The sequence below is a fragment of the Diabrotica undecimpunctata genome, chromosome 3 (assembly GCF_040954645.1).
Source record: "Diabrotica undecimpunctata isolate CICGRU chromosome 3, icDiaUnde3, whole genome shotgun sequence".
In the NCBI taxonomy this organism is placed as follows: domain Eukaryota; kingdom Metazoa; phylum Arthropoda; class Insecta; order Coleoptera; family Chrysomelidae; genus Diabrotica; species Diabrotica undecimpunctata.
The window spans coordinates 161,561,000-161,582,928 of NC_092805.1; the positions used below are offsets into that span (position 1 = coordinate 161,561,000).

At 33.6% G+C, this 21,929-nt stretch overlaps 1 protein-coding gene across 8 annotated transcripts in view; it reads left to right on the plus strand.

Moving 5' to 3' along the window:
- Positions 1-18,084, plus strand: part of east (enhanced adult sensory threshold) — a 158,957-nt gene extending 140,873 nt beyond the window's left edge. For 7 of the 8 annotated variants that reach the window (XM_072527387.1, XM_072527383.1, XM_072527385.1 and 4 more), the window contains 5 exons: positions 4,325-4,679; positions 5,516-5,829; positions 5,943-6,136; positions 7,025-7,392; positions 7,519-18,084. In XM_072527387.1, the coding sequence (XP_072383488.1) occupies positions 4,325-4,679; positions 5,516-5,829; positions 5,943-6,136; positions 7,025-7,392; positions 7,519-7,944 (1,657 nt within the window). In that variant the 3' untranslated portion in view covers positions 7,945-18,084. The remainder of the gene's footprint in view (positions 1-4,324; positions 4,680-5,515; positions 5,830-5,942; positions 6,137-7,024; positions 7,393-7,518) is intronic. The other variant, XM_072527389.1, reaches the window with a different exon arrangement.
- The last annotated feature ends 3,845 nt before the right edge of the window (positions 18,085-21,929 follow it).

The window sequence follows — 21,929 nt, forward strand, 5'->3', positions numbered from 1 at the left end:
TTCCGTTATTCAATTCGGTGAAAACGAGAAGGCGAAAACTTTGGGATTATTGTACTCACCGCAATCAGATACTATGTTTTATAGTATAAGTTCATCTCTAGGCCATATAATCACAAAGCGAACTTTATTATCGGACATAGCTCAAATTTTTGATCCCTTGGGTCTATTAAGTGCGTGTACTATCATAGCGAAAATTATGTTACAACAACTATGGCTCGAGCGTCTTTCATGGGATGATCCCATACCGGAGCATTTAGCAAATAATTATTTACAGTTTAGGAATAAATTAGGAATCTTAAACAATTTAAAAATACCTCGGCATGTTATATGTTCTAGTAAGGTCAAACTAGAACTTCATGGATTTTGCGACTCCTCAGAAAAGGCGTACGGTGCTTGCATATTCATTAAATCTACCGATTCGTTAGGCAGGTCGTATTCATTCTTATTATGTGCAAAAAGCAAGGTTGCGCCTTTAAAGCCAGTTACTTTGCCGCGTTTAGAGCTCTGTGGAGCAGTAATTTTATCGCGTTTGACCAATAAGGTCAAAAATTCATTAAATGTGCAATTTGATACGTGTTACCTCTGGACAGATTCATCGATAGTACTTAGTTGGTTGAAAACAGCAGCCAATGCATTGAAGACGTTTGTTAGTAACCGCGTAGCAGAGATCCAGGAAACCACTTCGTTTGCGCAGTGGCGTCATGTGCCAGGCAAGGATAATCCTGCAGATCTAGTGTCCAGAGGCGTGGAACCAGATAAAATAATGGAGTGCAACTTATGGTGGCATGGACCGGAGTGGATCGTGCAAGATTCAGATAAATGGCCAAATTTACAAGTTGTCCCTACTGAAACAAGCGAAACAAGGAAAAACATAAAGGTTTTTACGAATAAACTTGATGAAACACAGAATACGGAAGTATTTTCATTTGAGCGCTTCTCTAATATTTTACGTTTAAAAAGAACCGCTGCATATGTGTTCAGATTCATCCGCATGTGTAAAAATAAGGAAAGAACTTCTGAACCCCTTTCTTTGGATGAAATACATTCTGCATTTAATCGTATTCTAAAACTGTGTCAATCACAGTCATTTTCTAAAGAAATAAAGCATTTGAACCAAAAGGGATCTTTAGATAAAAACAGCAAACTCATCAATTTATCTCCATTTCTTGATGATCAGGGCATCATGAGAGTAGGCGGGCGTTTAAAGCATTCCGAGTTTACGTATGACAAAAAACATCCCATCATTTTATCGGCAGATCATATAGTTACATCGTTAATATTTAATCATTTTCACAAGGATCTTATGCATGCTGGTCCTCAGCTTTTACTTGCAACTATAAGAGAAACTTTCTGGCCGTTATCAGGAAGAAATTTAGCGCGACGTACCGTACACAAATGTGTAAAATGTTTTAGATTAAAATCTAAATCCATTCAGCCAATAATGGGTGACCTACCTGCCCAGCGTCTCGCAGGTGGCCCACCATTTATTGTAACAGGTGTTGATTATGCGGGCCCTTCCTTAATTCGCGATAGAAAGGGTCGAGGTTGTAAACTAATAAAGAGTTACATGTGTCTTTTTATTTGTTTTTGTACGAAGGCCATACATTTAGAATTAGTTACAGAACTGTCTAAGGAATCATTTCTGTTGGCCTTTAAAAGATTTATTGCGCGAAGAGGCAAGCCTCAAAAGATGGTTTCCGACAATGGAACCAATTTTATAGCAGCTAGTTCGGAGTTAAAATTGTTAAGAAAATTTTTAGAGCAGCACACTCCCGCGATAAGAGAATCCTTGCTAAAGAATAATATTTCGTGGTCCTTCATACCTCCCTATTCTCCACATTTTGGCGGACTGTGGGAAAGCGGAGTAAGAACAGTTAAGCATCATTTGCATAGGGTTTTGGGAAACGCGCACTTAACGTTCGAGGAATTTTATTCGTTGCTTGTGCAGATTGAAGCTATAATAAATTCCCGACCGATTCATCCTTTATCCTGTGATCCAAATGATCTCTCCCCATTAACCCCTGCACATTTTCTCATCGGAAGACCACTTATTACCAATCCAGATCCAGATTTGCGTCATGTTCCAGTTAATCGGCTCTCAAAATTCCAGCATATTCAGCAGCTTTCTCAGCATATATGGGAACGATGGAACAAAGAATACATCTCCGAACTACAAAAACGCACGAAATGGACTACTACTAACGGTGAAGTTGCGGAAAACACGTTAGTGCTCATAAAAGAGGACAATTTACCTCCATTAAGGTGGAAGTTAGGTCGCGTGATCGAACTTTTACGCGGCAGTGATGGTGTAGCCAGAGTTTTTAGGATAAAGACAGACAATGGTATCATAACTCGTTCTTTTTCCAAGGTGTGTCCGCTACCCGTTTCGGACTAAGCGTAGTTTAAACATTTGAACATTTAGCATTAGCAGACGATTTTGTTGGCAGTGTTTGCCAAGGCGGGGGCCATGTTCACGCCTCTATCCAATTCGAGTTTATTTACGCATTTTACAATCCGGCAACATAGTGGCGTAGGGAGATATATTATGCCATATGTGAAGATAAGGCGAGTCCCTTAAGGCACCCCAAAGACGACAGCGGCACTCAAGTACGAGACGGGATCGGTGACACAACATCAGAGCGAGCGGACATAATACATAATAAGCGTTTATATATTCATGTATTGTGTAATTCATAATAAAATCAGTTTTGTTTTCGCACGGAGTTTGATTATTAACCAGCGGCACAAGCGAAGTGCATATCAAGCAAATCCAAAAACAATATTGATTAGTTACCACGATTGCCGAGCGTATTATATATCATACGAAAGAATAAAAGACCTTCAAAATACTCACCAATATAAATTTCAATACTGTTTATATCACTATTTGATATTTAGAAGCCTTACTAGCTGAACACTACAAAAAAGTCGAAAAAGTCCTACAAACTCTCCTAAAATGCAACCGGTAAACCCTTTACCGCCAAGCCGTTATAAATTTCTGTGTTATGATAAACAGTTACCTTCTAACATCTACTCTGTAACCTACATTGGGAAAACAACTAATGTTTACTTTTTTTCTGACAAGTAGATGGCGAAATTACATAAAATACAGTGGGCATTAATGGGTTCATACTTATTAATAGTAGACACATTGAATTATTACACTGAAAAAAACTTATTACAATTAACTTATACAAAAAGAACATAAAAATTAAATCAAAATATAAATTAAAACATTTGTTTATAATAAATATTATGTTAAATTTAAAAACCTACATGTTTTTAACAAACAACAAAAAACTTGTTTGTTTTCTCAAGCTCACAAGGTAGTCATTGACTCAACATGATACAAGATTTGTTATATATAATCCTTACAAATTTGCACCAGGAAAATAAGAAATTCCTGTAGTTGGCCATATACCAGAAACCACAAAAGTTTTATTTAAAAATCCTTTATTAAAGGTATATAATTAAAAAGACCCTTGCGGGCTACATCACAACAGAACGTTTTCGGACTGGATAGTTCATCATCAGTGCATTTACCAGGAGTCAAGAACCAGTAAATATGTGGGTAAAAGCCATTAAAATGGTACAAAATTTGTTATAGAAAAGACAGTTAAGATTTGATTTCACGTATAGGGCCTCTACAATTTGCTTATACGTATTTCGTCCTTTAAAGACTCATCAATGCGCCTCAGTAGGAAGCCCTAAACGTGAAATTGAATATTTTCCGTCAAAGGAAGTAATAATGAAATAACAAATAAACTTGAAATCAAATTTTCTTTTGAGCTTCCTACCGAAGCGCTCTGATGGGATCTTGAAAAGACGAAATATGTATAAACGATTTGTATAATCACCATACGTTAAATTAAACCTTAACTGTTCTTTCTATATCTTTATTTACTCGTATTTTGAGTATTAGAAGCCAGTTCATGAAAGGTTCTTACTTAGATGAATCGAGATGATTCCCCATGTCGGTTTATTCATCGTCTGTTTGTTTTGTAAATTGTAGAAGGCATAGACTTAGGTGAGAATCTGAATTTGGCTTTCAAACAAGTAGAAATCTTCTGATTTTTACTTTTTGCTTTACAAAATTCGTTATTTATTACATATTTGTTGAGGTGATGTTAAAGTTTTTAACACATCCAATGCATGGCATCGTAAGACTCCCAATTTGGGTGTTACAGACCCTGACACGATGTCTCTTAATGGGTCCTAGATGGCAATTACATATTAAATATTATATGAATATTATTTTTTTTATTGTAAAATTTAATAACATAACATCTGTCAACTTCATTTGTCAATATTAATTTAATTACAGACTTCTCCATTTCAATGATATTGTACCAATGGATGAATCAGAAGCTGAGGAACCGATTATCGTACCCAGTAGAGCAGAACGGATAGAAAATCTGAAGAGAAAGAAAAAACTGGTTAAAAATCCAGCTGCTCTAGATCGTACGGATGTAGAAGATCAAGAAGAACCTTCCGCGAGAGAAGAAAGGGTACCTTCAACTGACACAAACAGTCAGTCGAGGTCAGAATCGCCAAACGATGATTACAACGGAATCGATTACAATACGCTTATACCCGCCATCGCGATGGAAATCGGAAGTGACACAGAAGGGAAGAGAGATGGAAAATCGCCAAATATGATTAAAAAGTTAACCGATATGGTAAGTATGATCAAATTGTTCGAATTCCATACATGTCATTTTACAAATTCTATACATTATGTTTTATACGTTATGTTGTAAAACGCCAGAGCGTTTAAAAGTAAACTATATTGAATTTGTGGGACGAATGTGTTCTAATTTATAGCCGATTCTGAGTAGAATTCTCAGCATAACGCTTCCTATTGGTCTGATTGTTTGAAGCGAAGTGTTATGACAAGTTTGATTGATCAGAGAAAATAGGTCATCTGATTAATCCGAGAGTTGCACCTGGTATAAAAGTAGGAAGAAAATAAGTGTATAAAATTTTCTCTTTTTGTCAGCTACAACTATGACCTCAGTATTTCAGTAGTCAGAGATTTGACCCCTAAAAATCATACGAACGAGCTGAATTTTGCCGAGAATATTAATTTTGGGACCCCAAAAAACGTTTACCACTTTTACCCCAGGGCTTACCCCACGTTTATTGTCACGGATTTCCCATCCACATTTAAACTCGCGACACCACATTTTCACTATATCGGAAAACATATGACAGTCCCTAATGTCAGTGTTAAATCGGCCTAGATTTCTTTTGGCTATAACTGTTTTTTTTTTTTCAGCAAATATTTAATCACGCACTTTAGCTCTTTCTCGTCCATTTTAACACTGACCTCGGCTGATGTGCTTGTGAGCTCTGATGTCACTGATCCAAGCGAGGACTTGGTCAACAGGTCTGGTCAACATATGCATTTAGCTTGATATTTAAGTATAATTTGAAGTTCTACCTAAAGTGGAACTAGGTTAGGGGTGGAAATACTTACCAACAATATCGTATTAACGCAACTTTCAACTTGCAGCATAGAGAAGGCGTAGAAATAGTGAAAATCGTAAAGACAGAAAAATCCAAAGCCGGCGAAGCGAGCACTAGCAAACTTGGTTTCAATTCTTCGGTCTCAGTTCGACAACTATTTCCAGGTGAAGATGACCTTTCTTTAACAGGCAACATAGAATTTAATAACGTCAAGGAGAAAACTCCAGATGGGTGGGAGAAGTGCAGTTCCGTTATTCAGTATGATGAGGAAACGAAAAGACTATGGCAAGAATTGCAGAAACCATATGGCAACCAAAGCAGCTTTTTGAGGCATCTCATTCTTTTAGAGAAGTACTTTAGGTAAGCTAAGTTTCTCACGTCGTTAGAGTTTCTGAAATTTTAGTGTTAGTTTAGTAAACTTACATAGTTATTGATATTTTATTTACTTACTTTTATTTTTTATTTATTTACAGAAATGGCGATCTGGTACTATCACCTAAAGCTAGTCACCATTCAATCAATTATAGTGAATCTGTGCATAATAGATTAAGAGCTTACGACAACATACCTACCATTGCTGGCAATATTCAACCTTTAAGTATGCTTCCTTTCAATAAAATGTCAAGCAAAAGCAGTAGTATTATATCCAGCGGAGTTATTCCACCAGGTAAGCAAACAAACAGTAGAAATTGGGTTATGCAATCAAACGAATTTTTATTTATTATTGAAAGAGTATATAACGTCAAATGACTTTCTCGATGAGTATAGTTTATTGTATTAATTTTTGCGACTAATATGCAGTATAACTACAAAACTAAGTAAAACATTTTTTTACTTTCCCAGTAAGACTTATGTGTTGTTGAACCCATACCAGTGTGACGTTGTTATGTTCCGCCAGTATATAGAGTTCTTCTCGTCCTTCTCACACTAACCTAGAGTCCATCTTAACATCTGACTATCTAACCTCTTAACATAAGAACCGTCATGTTAATTTCTCTTTCGCAATGCAAGATTCCATAAATCTCTGTCCTGAATACAGTCCTCACATGTTGCTCGACGATCTTCGTTAAGAAAATCCGACACCAACTAGACGCTTCGCTTAGAAGTTGATGTTCTCGCACCAAAGAAAAACGTGTCGAGTATACGAAGGAAATATGTTCATAGATGACCGGAATTGGGAAGTCAGTCAGCTTATACCTGCAGAAAAGGGATGGAACCTTTAGATAGTATCTCTAGTGGATTATCTGACCCAAAGGCACGCGTGTGTCTAAAAAAGTCTTAGCTTAGGTTGAATTGCAATGTAAATATTTATATAAACTTATCAAAATATGTTCCCACCCCTCTCTCTTCTCTCACTATTTTCTCTCTCTCTCTCTCTTTCTCTATCTCTCTCTCTCTCTCTCTCTCTCTCTCTCTCTCTCTCTGTGTATATCTATCTCTAAATTGTTTTAATACGAAAACAGTAACACTTAATATCCCCGTAAGAAGGGAAGTTGAAACTGTTTCTTAAATAAGATTATTACTGAGATAAACCTGTTTTGTATCTTTGTTTTAGCGTTGAACAGCTCAGTTTTCACTATCTCCTCCATCCAGAACCCGAACAATCCCAAACCAGTCGGCAGTACCGCGATGTCAGTGACCAGTCTACCAATTAATCATGCGAAAAGTACACCTTTAACTATATCTCAGCTCAACAGCCCGCCGCTACTTCCCTCCACTGCAACACTACAACCGATCAGACCGAAGATGGGAGCCCCACCGGGCTTGATTTCCTTGCATCCCGGAACTTCTCGGCCGGTAGCGCCTTTGGTCAAAGTACCTCAACCTCAGAAAATTAAGTTCCCTATCACGAAGAATTGGAGACCTAATCTGATACCCATTGATCCTACCAAGAAGCAGGGTAGAAAGACTGGTTTGGTACAGGTTAGTAAATTTGAGGTTAATTAATTAATTTGGTTTTATCAACGGTAGACAATTAAAAAATTGTATTAAACAAAATTTCAACAATGGTACTTTGGTAGATTCATGAATAACTATTTAATTTTGCAGGTAATCTCTTGTGGTAAACCGTACCACATAACACTCGAAGACTACAAGAAGATGTGCGCCATTAAACGAAGTTTCGAGATGAGGCAGCAGCGCCTTCAAGAAGCCCAACCGAAATCGATCTTTGTCACCCATAATTCCGTTCTTAAGTCAATTACCCCTAGAAAGGGATTAGTTATATCTAAAACAGCGACTGTCAGCGCTCCGCCCAAGCTGGAACCTCCTGAGCTAGTTTCAGAAGGTGAGAATATTCTAGACAAACTTGACAAACAGGTGGAAAAATTAGAATCTAAGTTAAACGAGAAATCTTATATTCCTAGAATCCCGAAATCGTTGACTGTTATACCGCAGACAGTGACCAAGAAGACTTCGAGACCTTCGAGTCCCGTGTTACTCATCACACCCAAGAATAGCAGTGGCAAGTCATGATCGCATTCAATGACAATTGTTCAAAGTGCCTATTAGATATTTGGTGAGTTGGTAGAAATTTGGAAGTACTATATTACCAAATATAAAAATTATATTAAGCCATGATAATCGATGTTCATTTTTGATAATTATCTTGGAGCTGTTGATTTTTATTCAAATTTTAATATGGTTGCCAGTTTGTAATCAACCGCACGATTCGACTATTTTATTGATTCCTTGTAATATTTAAAATGCATTTCAAATTTGTTCTTTATCGAAAAGACTGAATGTAAGTAAATAGTTGTGTTTGATATAACTTTAATATAGTTTAAATGAAAAATACGAAAATATATAAGTTTATTAGCAAAGAAACTGGAAGTGCTCAAAATACTTTCATGGATATGAGTGCATCTTTAAGATTTCATGAAGTAATTTAAAAAGAACCTATATTTTTATTAGCAACTTCATTTAAATACTGCTGTTCATAAAGTGATTCATAGTAAACAAGAATCAAATTTAAATGATATGAATAAAACGTACGAAAGCATTTAAATAAAATATGAATTTTTAAATAAAACTTTTCTTTATTTCTACTTACTTTCCTTTCCAAATTCTTCTCAATACTTCCAGTGGTAATTCCCCTACAAGATTGGTCACAATGCTTAAGGTTTCATCATTATTGATGTCTTTACTAATCAGCATTAACTTTATCGTTTAAATGTTGAGTAGTTATAGTTTAAGCTATAACTGCTCAGTCATTGATCTCACCAGGTAGTTTAACTTTAATTTCTTCCAAGTATGCAATAAAAAGTAACAATGGTAAGACATAACTTGCCTTACTGCCGTTCTTTTTCAAAGGTTGAAAAACTAACTCCAACATATATAAAGTTGATATTTATCACGCTGGTAAATTTTTATTTAAAAAGATTTTGATGAGTTGAGTATGGTGAACATTGTCAGAAGCATTGTTAAAATCTATAAAGAAAGCTACAAAAGATTTTCAGTGTGTAACAGGAGGCTTTTTGTTCGGTAGTCGATGCATTTGTCGCTCATACTAGATTACACTTCTTTTTCAGTTCTTATTTTGCATTTGCTGAGCTTTTGTAACGGTTTGAACTGGTTTTTATCTTTATTTTTGCAGTTTCTATCTTCAGTTAGATCCAGTTTTTTTTTATCCACCCTTCTTTTCTTTCGTTATAGGTGTTAACGTTATTTATTTGCAAGTGTCTTTCATTTTTCAAACGTTTTCACAATTCTACTTTATTTTCCTTTCTGGCATGTTCACACGAAGGCTCGTAGGCTCGTTATTTTATTTGATTTCAGCTTTCCAATTAGGATTTCATTTGTCTTTTTTGGTTTGAGTTGAAATCTAGCATTTTAGAGGTTTTGATCCGATGATTTATATCCACTCCTGGATAGATATTTACTGACTGACTTTTTGGTTATATTGTTGCCATTGGCAGTCTGAGATATCTCCAAAAGACGTTTTTTTAGTTTGTACTAAGAGAGGTCGCTATTTATATTTCTGGCCTAACAATAAAAAAGCAAGTATTTATAGTCGAAAGTGGCTTTATTGCTTTTCAAAATATTCTCCATCGAAATAAATACATTTTTGGCGTGCGTTTGAACCAATTTTCGAAGCACTTTTTCCACATAGCTTTAAACATGGGTTTTGAACGCTTCAACCAATTTATTTTTGATGTGCTGGAATAAAAAGAAGTCATTGGGTGCCAAATCAGGACTGTACGGCGGATGACCCGTTAATTCGATGTTTTGGACGGTCAAAAACTCCTGCTGTGCTGATCTGTTTGAGCTTACATTGTCATGATGAAGAATGATTCGTCATTTCTTATTTTTTTTTTCCGAATTTCCCAGACAACTTCTGGCAAACAAATGGTTGTATACCATTCAGAATTGACATGCTTACGTTCTTGTAACGGTACTGTAGCTACATGACCATTTATACCAAATAAACAAGGGACCATTTGATTCAATGTGCTTTTTCCACGAACAACTTTTGTTAGATTTGGTTCATCTTGGAACGCCCATATGGTCGATTGCTGTTTTATTTTGGGCTCATATACATATATCCATATTTCGTCACCTGTGTATTGTCCACAAGCCACTTTTTGACCTTTTGTCAGATTATGTGGGATCCAACCTTTTTTATAGCCAGCCAAATGATCATGCAATATCTTATTGATGCTTGTCATACTAATGCCCAAGGATGCCTCAATCTCAAGGCATGTCACATGATGATCTTGCTCTATCAGTTCACGCACAGCGTCGATGGTTTCTGGTATAACAGCCGATTTTGGGTGACCTTCACGGAATTTTTTGTAGAGAAAGCGCCGACCACGACTGAATTCATTGTACCAATTTTTTACAGTTCTTACGGATGGTACTTGATCCCCGTATAACGATTTATGTTCATCGATGCACTTTTCCCTTGATAATCCACGTCGAAAGTTATGATAAATCATTGCACGAAAATGTTCTCGGGTCAATTCTATTTTTTGGCCGAGACAAATTTTTTAAGCCACTGTAAACAACACAAATATTGCTCATACATCAAAACTTTCTTTCTGAGTGCACATATGCTTAAAAATGTCAAAATTTTCAAGTGTCAGATGTCAGTTGGCTGTGTTGCTTAGGTCTGAAATATAAACAGCAACCTCGTATGTACATGTATAAAATTATGTTCTTGACAGAATTCCACAAAACAGTCCTTTCTTTCATATTCCTTGTCTTATTTACTTGTCTTTACTTTGGACTACATTTGATGTTATTCATGTTCCTAAATATTTGTATGTATCCAACCTCTCAATTAGAGTATCTTCAATAGTCAATAGTATGTTTGCATCTGCTGATTTAGTCATGTTCATGCATTTAGTTTTCTTCAAATTCATCTTTAGACCTTATTCATGACAGCATTCATCAAGTTGTTGCATTACGTTCTGTAAATCATTGTTGTTATTCGTCATTATTACTGTATCGTCTTCGCGTCATTCTTACTGTAAGAGCTTCTTTAACTACCGCTTCACTGTAGACATTAAATAGTGGAGGCAGCACACAACCCTGGCGAACTCCTCTTGCTATTGTATCCATGATTTTCTTGGAGCTAGGGCACTTTACATTCTTTACTTCACTCTCATCGACAAATCAACCGGGTTGTGATCGGAGGATATTTCCGCTAGTGGATAATTTTTTTGGATGATATTATAGAATTTCTATATTTACTGTAGATGATAATATAATCTATTTGATTTCTTACTATTGTGTTGTTATTATCATCTTGTGACGTTCATGTGTATAATCTACGTTTAGGAAGTTTGAAGAAGGTATTTGCTATTACCAGTTCCTCGTTGATACAGAAATCAATCAGCCTATCGCCACGTTCATTCCTCTCTCCGAGTCCATATCTCCCCACACAATTCTCCATTTCTCCTTGGCCCACTTTAGTGTTTAAATCTCCCATTATATTATTTATATCATGGCCTTTAGTTAGCTTTAAGACATTGCCAATTTGTTTATAGAAGGCCTCTATGGTGTCTTCATCCTTGTCTGCAGTGGGTGCATAGGTTATATTTATTTTACGTTTTAAATTTTCGAGTTGAGAGACAGCATCAATACTCCATCAAGGTAGCTAACAAAGTTACAAACATCTATCTGTAAATTATGTTAAACAAAAATGATTGATCTGTATCATTACTAAACAGTAGATAGTTTCTTCGTAGTTCTAAATAAAAATTTTAATATTTTAAAGTTTACACTTTACCTATCAAATATAAATATGACTAAATGTTGGTAGATGTTTAAAAAACGGTGCTCTAAATGGAACTGATTGACACTTTAAATGAATTTATAAGTTTTTATATTTTTGGAGTACTTCCTAATTTCGCCCGTCACCATTACCCTATACAAATTTCAGAATACTTTTAAGTTTAAAATTTCATTTTATAGAATGTTGGTATAATATGAAATATTTACTTCGTGAAAAACCTAATTAAGTACTTGTTAAAATATTGACAGTTGAAATAATATTTTTTTAAACACAAAAAATAAAAAAACAAAAATGTAAATATTATTGACTTGTACATATATTATTATGATTACATGTAGTCGATAAGTATGTCTTAAATTACTGAATGTTACAGTATATGGAGTTCTTCTTGGTACAGTTCACATCAAAAGATATTAAAATGCTCGTATTGTTTACGTAAGTATTTGTTATTATGGTTTGAGTTTTTTTAATGTATACTTATTGCTTGTGGCTCCTTAGTATGTTCAATCTGTTTGATGTAGTTTTCTCCTTTATCTTTTCTACTACAGAACGTGATATGATATTATCTTTCTTTGATCATATTTCGTCGCGCATTATATGTGTAAAAAGGGTTTCTGTTAAATATCTTTTTCTCCTCAAAATAGTTAGTCTGCGAATTACATACACTTGGCTGTACTATTGCTTTGTATATAGATATAGCTATACAGGATTAGAAGTCCAATATATGAACAGGCGGTAGATACATCTGTTGATTTTTCTATATCCACAGCCTTTTATAGACTAAGAGCTGATAGACATTTTTTAGAGTAAAGGAAACTTGTAGTTCTAAAAATTTCGAAAAAAATATGTTGCAAGGCAAGTTGAAATTTGCAAAGAATATTTTTAATGAAAACAATGCGATTTTGAGAGAGAACATACAGTAGATCCGCTGGATCTTTGCACATTGTCATTCTTATTAAAGGAAATTAACTAAAACATGTGAGCCAAACTTATGTCGGTGATAAGAATTAGAAAAGGGCTAATATTACAAACAAGGTTTTTATACTTCTTTTATTTCATTTATTAAATTTTGAAAACTGGGTGTACATTTATGAACGTGATTTTCCAATTTTTGGAAACCTACAGGTTGTCGAATAACATCAAATAAAAGTGTATAAATCTACCGCAGGGCTCCATCATCTTGATCATTTTGTTTATTCAGTTGTAAATATGTTTTTCAGAATTAATTAATGACTTTGTTTTTACTACTGTTGAGGAGATTGGTGGAGTTAAGATCGAAAAGCTTTGAGCCTCGTAACGGGTATTATTCACATGTCATCAAACTAAATTGAAATATACATACAAAAACTATGTTCAGTATGTTACGTGTTGTAACAGATGAAATGGCCTCCAAAAACCCTCCATTCATTTTTTATAATTCGAAATACTTCAATACATTCAACACAAGTTGTTGTGCTTGAGAATTAAATGGTTTACTAGGTATATTGTAAAAATAAAAACCCTTATATCATATCACGCCGTTAATTAGCTAATAAATAAATTCTTCTCTTCTTACGATGCCTACGGACGCACTCCGTTAACTAAGACGCCTTCCTGTAGTTGTCCCAGTGCTTGCTCGAAGATACGCTCCGGATACGTGTTAAATAGCAATGGAGACAAAATGCATCTTTGTCTCATTCCTCTATCTATGGAGATTATTTCTGTCAACTGGTCATCCACTTAATGTTGGCAGTTTGGTCGTAATATAAATTATATATAATTCGCAAGTCTCTATCATCCAAGCCCGCTTCTTTCAAGATGGATATGAGCTTGTCATGTCATTACTCTATCAAATGTCTTTTTGTAGTCGATAAAACAAATATATACATCACAGTTGATATCCCGGCAATTCTGGATAAGCACTTGTATAGCGAATAGAGCTTCTGGGGTGCTTAATGTATCGCGGAATCCAAATTGTGTCCATGACACTTGTTCTTCACATTTTTTATATATTCTGTTATGTATCACTTTCAAAAACGTTTTAAGTAAGTGGCTCATTAGGCTAATTATTCTGTAGTCTTCGAATGTTTTTGCATTTAATTTTTTTGGTATAGTTACGAAGGTCGACAACCAGCTTTGGGGAATATTTCCAGTCATACATATTTTGTTAAATATAGCCTTTATCCATTTTATTCCTTGTTCGTCCATAAATTTCAGGAATGCTGTATAAAATTGGTCAGGCCCTACAGTTTTACCATCTTTGGTTTTTCTAAAAGCTGCCATGACTTCTTCAATGGTAATTGGGGGTCCTGTTTGGCAATCTATGTCTTTTATGGCAATCTATGTCTTCAATGGCAATCTGCCTTTCATCTGCAAATGTTACTTCCACATATTTCTTCCAAGTGTCTAGTTTCTCTTCCATACTTAGTAGTAGATTACTTTGGTAGTCTGCGAGACATCCAACTCTTCCAGACGTGTATAAGCCTACAGATTCTTTAACTTTTTTGTACATATTGAATGAATCGTGTTTCTGTTGTAATAGCTGGATTTCCGCACATTATTTTCTCAGCTGGGTGTCCTTAGCCATTCTGATTGCTTTTTGATCGCTTTGCCTATTTTTGTGTATAATGTATTGTCCTGATATTTGACCTTTCGCCTCTCTTCCATTATATCTAGAATCTCATTTGTCATCCTCGATTTTTTATTAATTTTTGGTGGTTTGAGGAATTTTTCTTGTATGTCTTGTGAAACTCTAAGCAATTTTTCAAGCTCCTGGTTTATTAAATCCGTTTGAATAACGGTATTCAAATTGCTATGTATATACTGTTTTACACTCTGTTCTGTGCGTGGGTCTTTGAGTAGCATGATCTCGTATTTTGGGTTGACACTATGTCGAATCTTCTTTAGCCTGACCCTCATTTTGCAAATCAGTGGGTTATGGTCTATTGGTCTGACTTGATATCGGCTCCTGGGTATGTCTTGACTGATGTAATGTTGTTACGGAATCTTTTATTAATCATAATGTAATCTATTTTATTTCTGACTATGTGACCTGAAGTATTTGAGGTGATTATCACGTGTATAATTTTCTGTATGGGAGTTTGAAGTTAGTGTTAGTAATTACAAACTCTTCTTCTGATACAAATTCACTCAATCGATCTCCTCGCTCATTTATTTCTCCAAGCTCAAACTGTCCTATGAATTCTCCTGATTGTCTCCTACCAATCTTGGCATTTAAATCACCCATAATCAAGGTTAGATCCTTTTTGTTTCAAGGTGTAGAAATGTGTCAAATAAATTCTTACCCTAATAAATTGAACACGAAGTTAATGGTTAGTTGGTATAACAACTGTCTGTTAAAAAATATGTATATTCAAAGTACGAAAAATTATTGAATATTTAAATGACACGAAAATAATTCATAAAGGCACTACAAATGCTGTTAAAACAAAACTTACAATTCGCCATTAGGTGAATCAATCGCCTACCATCATCCTATAGCTAGCTGTCTTTGTTCGATATATCCTGTTGTGTATGGACATTCGGTGTGTTTCTGTGGGTAGTAAAGAGACGTAATATAAAAAATAATTGTGAATAATGTCATATCGGTGCAAAGATCTAGCGTATGGACTGTCAATCGTCTACCGACAGAGTGGAAGCGTACTGCGGTATGGCTGACTGGCTTTGTTATTAAAACACAGCTTACAGCATACGTGCAACTGTAGAAAAATGTTTTAGAACAATAAAACAACAAAAGACATTGAAATTTCAAATACTACTCGAACTTGTTTAGCAGCTCTTGTCTGTCGAAGTGATGTTGTTGAAAAGAAACTGTTGTTGTATGGGCTCTTTCGTAAATGAAGTATTTACTTCAATTTAGCAGCAAATGAATGAATTCAATATTAAGTTGGATATGTCCCTTGTATTACTGGTTTTTTGTTAAATATTTCCTAATTTTCTTTCCCACGTCGATTCTTGAAGTTTTTGCGGAGAAAAGTGACGTTCCTAATAATATTTATGATTTAACTGTTACTTTAATATGGAAAGAAACTTTCCATATAGTCGAAATTTTGAGTTCGGGCATGTCGAGTTATCAAATATCTGTAGGAATTTACTAGTCCTAGTGATACTGTGAAATTGCAATTATGTGTTATCTATTGGCATGAAATAATATGTAGGGACCTTAAAAAGAACAATAGTAGACATATATAAATATTTTTAATACGAATTGATTTGTAAATGTTGTCATATATCATAATCTTGTTCATATATCTTATTTTACCCGAATGTTGAAGGTATAACATGTGACTTTTATAAAACATTTCTAATTTTTTTACAATATCAACCGATTTTCGTCAAATATTAAATGATTACCATATTATAGTTTTATTTTACTGTAAAACTGTTGTTTTATTAGCCTCCCCCTATTTAATTTTCAGTCCTAATTTAGTTGATTGACAATAAATCCATATGTAATGACCACCATTGTATTAGAATGAGTAAAATTTGAGGTTATATTGTATATATGATGTAAATAAAGTGATATTAACTAAAACTTATCCATTGAACTCCATTATAAAATCAAGTTTGTACTGTCCTGTACATATTGTAGTTGCTGTTTGCACTTCATTATTTCGAATATGTCTGTGGCACTACGCTACTTTTCTTTCCAATGAAGCTTCATGGCTTGTCAGATAAGAACAACAAGAACACTTGACGTATGATAGAGGGCAAATGAAACCTTAAATGTTACAGGTATAATGACACTTAAGAGCTCACCAATCAGCCATTATTTAAAAGTGGTCATGGTATTATAACGTCCGAGGATAGTGAAAGCAGTGCTCCAACTGACTCGTTATTAATTAATATAGCAGAATTTCCTTTTGTATTTTGTAGATTTTTTGTAACATCATTTCTCAAAATGTCATCTTCACTTCATCATCATCAGATGGCGCTCCAGTTCTTTGTTGGCCTTCTTCATCCCCCTGTTTGAATCTTTTTCAAATCTTTCTTTGCATAGTCCCAATACCTGAGCGCAGCTCGCCATCTTCTCCGACTTACTGCAAAAATTACTATGCAAGCTAAATCTATTGTTTTTGCAGTTTACCAGCAACTCTATGTAGTATTCTTCCAGTCTTTATATATTCATGTCGTTATTTTGTTGAATTTTTAGCAACTTTTAACTTTTATCTTGGTTGAGTTTACCGAAAGTACAAGCTGATTATAGCTGCAAATGTCAAACATGGAACAAAAAATTTCGGTTTAGCAGTGTTGGTTTTATATTGTATAAGCTGTATGCTTCAAATATAAAGAGATAAAGCTTTAGAAAAGTACATTTTGATTATATTATGTTATGAATTCTGCAATTTTTGATTTAAATAAAACAATAATGAGTAAAGTAAAAGTTTCTTTGAAAATTAATTGCAGTTAATTATTGGATTTTTTTTTTGGCAATTGTCCTTTGATAAATTTGGCAATCTTCAAATCAGCAGTTGTCAGATTGCAACAGAAGTTAGCAATTAATCTCGAAAGAGACAAATATTTACTCGTTATTGTTTCATATAAATGAAAAATTGTAGAATTCATAAAATAGTATAATCAAAATGTACTTTTCTAAATTTTTATGTCTTTATATTTGAAGCATACAATATATCCATTGTAAAAACACCCCAACACTGCCAAACCGAAATATTTTATTTCATGGGTGACATTTGCGGCTATATTCAGCTTGTACTTTCGGTAAACTCAATCTTTATCTTTTATTTGTTTTTAATTCTTTTGTGTTTAGTACTGCTAATTTTATAAATTCGTTGGAAATTCGCTAAAATTGTGTTGCGTTTAAGATAAACTGGCCAATATAATCTCTGATAATTTAACACAAAGAACGACTAACATCCATTTCCCGTATGTCTGCTATTTAGACGTTATTTTAGTTAGTATGTGTTGAAAGTCGATCGATTTTGAAAGATTACTAAATGAAATATATGGTTTAAACTGCAGATTTTTAACGAATAAATTTCAGGCGACTGATTTTTATGAATATTTCTATAGTATAATCCAGTGTTTTGATGTTTAGCAAAACCTAGAACTAGACGTTTCTTTCATTCTCTATTAGCTTCTATTGCAATTAGACATAGTGAAGGTACAGTTAACTTAGCTTGTCATTCTTTGGGTGGAAATCTTATTTACGTGGTTGCATGGACTATTAAACTAATAAAACCGATGTGAACCAGTTTGCCTTGTCGACATATCAATCTGTACATTCGGTAATCAGAAATATCACAATATTTAACTTTGTAATTTATATAAACTATTGAAGCAATACTTTATTTTATGATAAGAAACTTCATGTTGAACAAGTGTGTAGATTATCAATAAAGTATTTTCTTTTTATTTAACTTGGTCTTGTATTTCATACTTTTCTTGTTTTGTCTTAAATTTGGTCACAAACTTTTTTATTTAAAATTGTTTATAATTAATAAATATTTTCATATCAATAATTATTGTACTGTTATGTTTTTTTTTATATTTTCAACACAAATAACTTTTTTCTTTGTAATGTTGCAATGTCGGAATTTTTGCTGGTCTGGAATTTTTATTTCTGACGCTTTGCATGCTACTGCGGCAGATATTCATCAGTGAGTGAAAGAAAACGGCGACCATTGCCGTATCAGCTGTGTCTGCTGCTGTTGCATATCAAACGTCAGGAACAAACAGTTCCATACCTCTGACCTTGAAAGCCCACCCTGTTTGACAACTATTTTATTTGTGTAGAATATGTATTAGAATTATCCTGAATTACATATGCTAACCAATTATATTTTAAGCACCGACGTTAGCATAAAATAGCAATAGGTATTTATTTTTCATTTGACATGTAGTAAGAAAATTTTCAGGAACATAGAGCGGCACCTGGGATGAATCTAAAATGAAAGGTTGCCAGTATTTGGCGAACATATACTCATAGTCCAGTCGTCAGAGAGTTGAGCCCCTAAAAATCATACGAATAAGCTGAATTTTGCAGAGAATATTAATTTTATGACCCCAAAAAAGATGCAAACAAGTTTACGACTTTTGCCCCCCGAGCTTCCCCCTAAAATCCCCCAAGCAGGGGGATAAAAACAAAAAAATCGATTTACCAAGAATATGTACACCGTAGAAAAAAATATTTCAAATAAAAAATGTAGCTGAGATAGTTTTAAACAAAAATGTTTATAAGCGTTTTTTGTGTAGAACGAACCGTTCTATTAGAAACAACACTTGAAGCGACCGTCTATTTTGCATGTCATGTCAAATTTATATCAGCTCTACGGTAAAATCGATATCTTTTGATCCAAATATCGTATCGACAAAAATTAAGATGTGTTTTAAAGGCAAAGAGTTCAGCTTTCGTATGCACTTTTTGTATTTTGCCGAGAATAAACTCAGTTTTTATAAAAGTGTTAAATAAATTAACGTGGCGCGATTTTTGCCATTTTTTACGATTCTTGTGAGATCAATAAAATTAATCACTTTCATTGACCAGTTGTAGTAAAATTTCCGTTTTTAGAAATCAATCTTTAAAACCTATGACATGAAATTTCAGTTTTGAGTTGTGGTAACAAATATGAGTCATTTGAAATATGAATAAAAAATGCATAATTTAATGATTTACATTACAAACGATCATCCGTCACAGGAAATGCATTTAAGAAAACGATTTTGTGTGTAGTTTATTGCAGAAATTTTGTTCTTTTGAAAAACGTACTAGTATAATTAAAAAAAAATATTTAAATGTTTTCGATCGTTTGTTGTGTGGAAGTTTAAATCCAGCGTTTTTTTAAGCATATTTCAAATGCCTCACATTTGTTGCCAAAACTCGAAACTTAAATTTTTTTGCTATAGGTTTTAAAGGTTAGGCTCTAATTATCGAAACTTTATAGTGACCAGTCAATGAAAGGGATAGATTATATTGATCTCGTGAAAATCATAAAAAAATGGCAAAAATCGCGCCACGTTTATTTATTTAACATCTGTATAAAATCTAAGTTTATTTGCGGCAAAATACAAAAACTGCATACGAAAGCTAAATAAACTCTTTACCTTTAAAATGCATCTTGATTTTTGTCGATAGGACATTTGGATCAAAAGATATCGAATTTTTAACGTAGAGCTGATACAAATTTTGTTGAACATTGATTTCGCGCAAGTAACTGACATGCAAAATCGACGGTCGCTTCATGCATTATTTCTAAGATTTTACACAAAAAATGGTTAAGATTACCTCAGCTACATTTTTTATTTGAAGCATTTTTTACTACGGTGTACAGATTCTTGGTAAATCAAGGTTTTTACCCCCCTGCGAGGGGGATTTTAGGGGGAAACCCGGCGGTAAAAGTCTTAAACTTTTTGCATCTTCCTTGAGGTCCGAAAATTAATAAAATATGATTGACAAAATTTAGCTTGTTCGTATTTTTAGAGATTCAGTGGCATTTTCTTCTCTGACGACTGGAGTACCGGTTATAAATTTTCAACAATTTCAATATTTCATAGCAGCCAGTCGGGATCCGTTTATAGTTGTTTGTAATGACCCAAACCTTAGATTTTTGTAGAAATATATCGGGAAGTTTGTTTTTAATGAAAATTAATAACTAAACTATTTTACAAAATTTTATCTTGCTTATCACCGAATTATATATACCTACGACAAAAATGGTTAAGGGTAAAATTGTTGGAAATTAAATTTTCTATTAAAAGTTGCTTGTGCAATTAGTTTAAATAAAATTTCTGCGCAACAAAATGAAAATTAGCGAAAAGAAATCCTAAAAAGTAATGTTGCTTACAGAAGAAATCGGAAAAACTCTTTAAAAATCTTATGAGTGTGTAATACAAAATTTGAAGATATCTTCACAACATTCGTATAAACAAATATGCGATTATGCAATGCAGTCATGTTTGGAGACTTTGTACTCTTTCAAAAATGACATCATTGGCCAATTGAGTTGTATATTGTCTCTGGTCGATCACAGTTACCGCCATTTTTGAGTGAAGTATTCAATATGTTCTCTTTTAATTATAATATGTAGTCATCGACATTGTCATCGTCTTTTTAATTTTAAATAAATTTTAATATATAAAAAATGGTTTTTATATGTAGTTGTACGTGGTCATAGGTTTTTGTACGTGGACATTTGCAGGTCATCAAAACTCACTGATGGGACCGAAAACATTTTAATGTTTCAACTAATCCTTTTGGATAATTTCTAAAATTCGCACCAATTGCGAAAAAAAAGTTTGCATACTTCCTTTCTAAATATAAAGTACCTTTAAATAAATTTTTAATTGAATTTAACTTTTAAATTAAATTATTTTTAATTTAATTTGTCATAATTTTTTTTACGATAAAAATGAACAAAATTAAAATTATTTTCAATCAAATCTTACTTAAATCAAAAGTTTTTAATATCGTTTTTACCCGCAATAACAAATTAATTTGGATTGTAAGTGCTTGCCAAAATACATTTAGTATAAGAACCCACAGCAGGATCACTATATTCGTAACGTAGTTCATTAAACTCATTTTTACGTACATTAGTAGAAAACATTGATAATAGGTTTCCGGTCAAAAAGTGGCTCAAATATTTTTATTTCAATTAGTAGGAATTAGTTTTTGACAAATATTTTATTTCGTTCATTTATTTTTTAAATAAAATACGCTGCTCAAGACGTATATGCATGTTGTTTATATCAAATTAAAGCTAATTTTTTTCCTAATATGGTGATATAAGGTTACCTGAGAAAAATGGTCAAAAATTAGGGTTTCCAGCTGTTAAAAACGCGAGGTATCAAAAAGAAACTAAAATAGTGTTAGAGCGCAACGACACTGGTTTGACAAGTGATAATATGGTATAATATATCTATGGTTATATATTTCCGCAGAATTTGTAAAATGGTCTATTTGGAAAACGATTTCCGGAGTGGAAATCGAAAAATCAAACATTAATTAGTTAAAAATGTAATTTTCACTACCATCAATTGTGGCTTAATCCCGTAAAAACATGATATTTAACATAATTATAACCTATCAGAGATATTTCTACAAAAATCTAATGGTGGCACCACAGTTCGCTATGTGTTATTTGCTATGCAGCGTCGTTATATTTGCCTAAATATTTGTTATTCGTCAGCGAATAACAAATACGCTACTTCACACTTGTTTCGGCTATCCAAACATGCCAAATATTTGCGTCATGCGTGTTTGGCA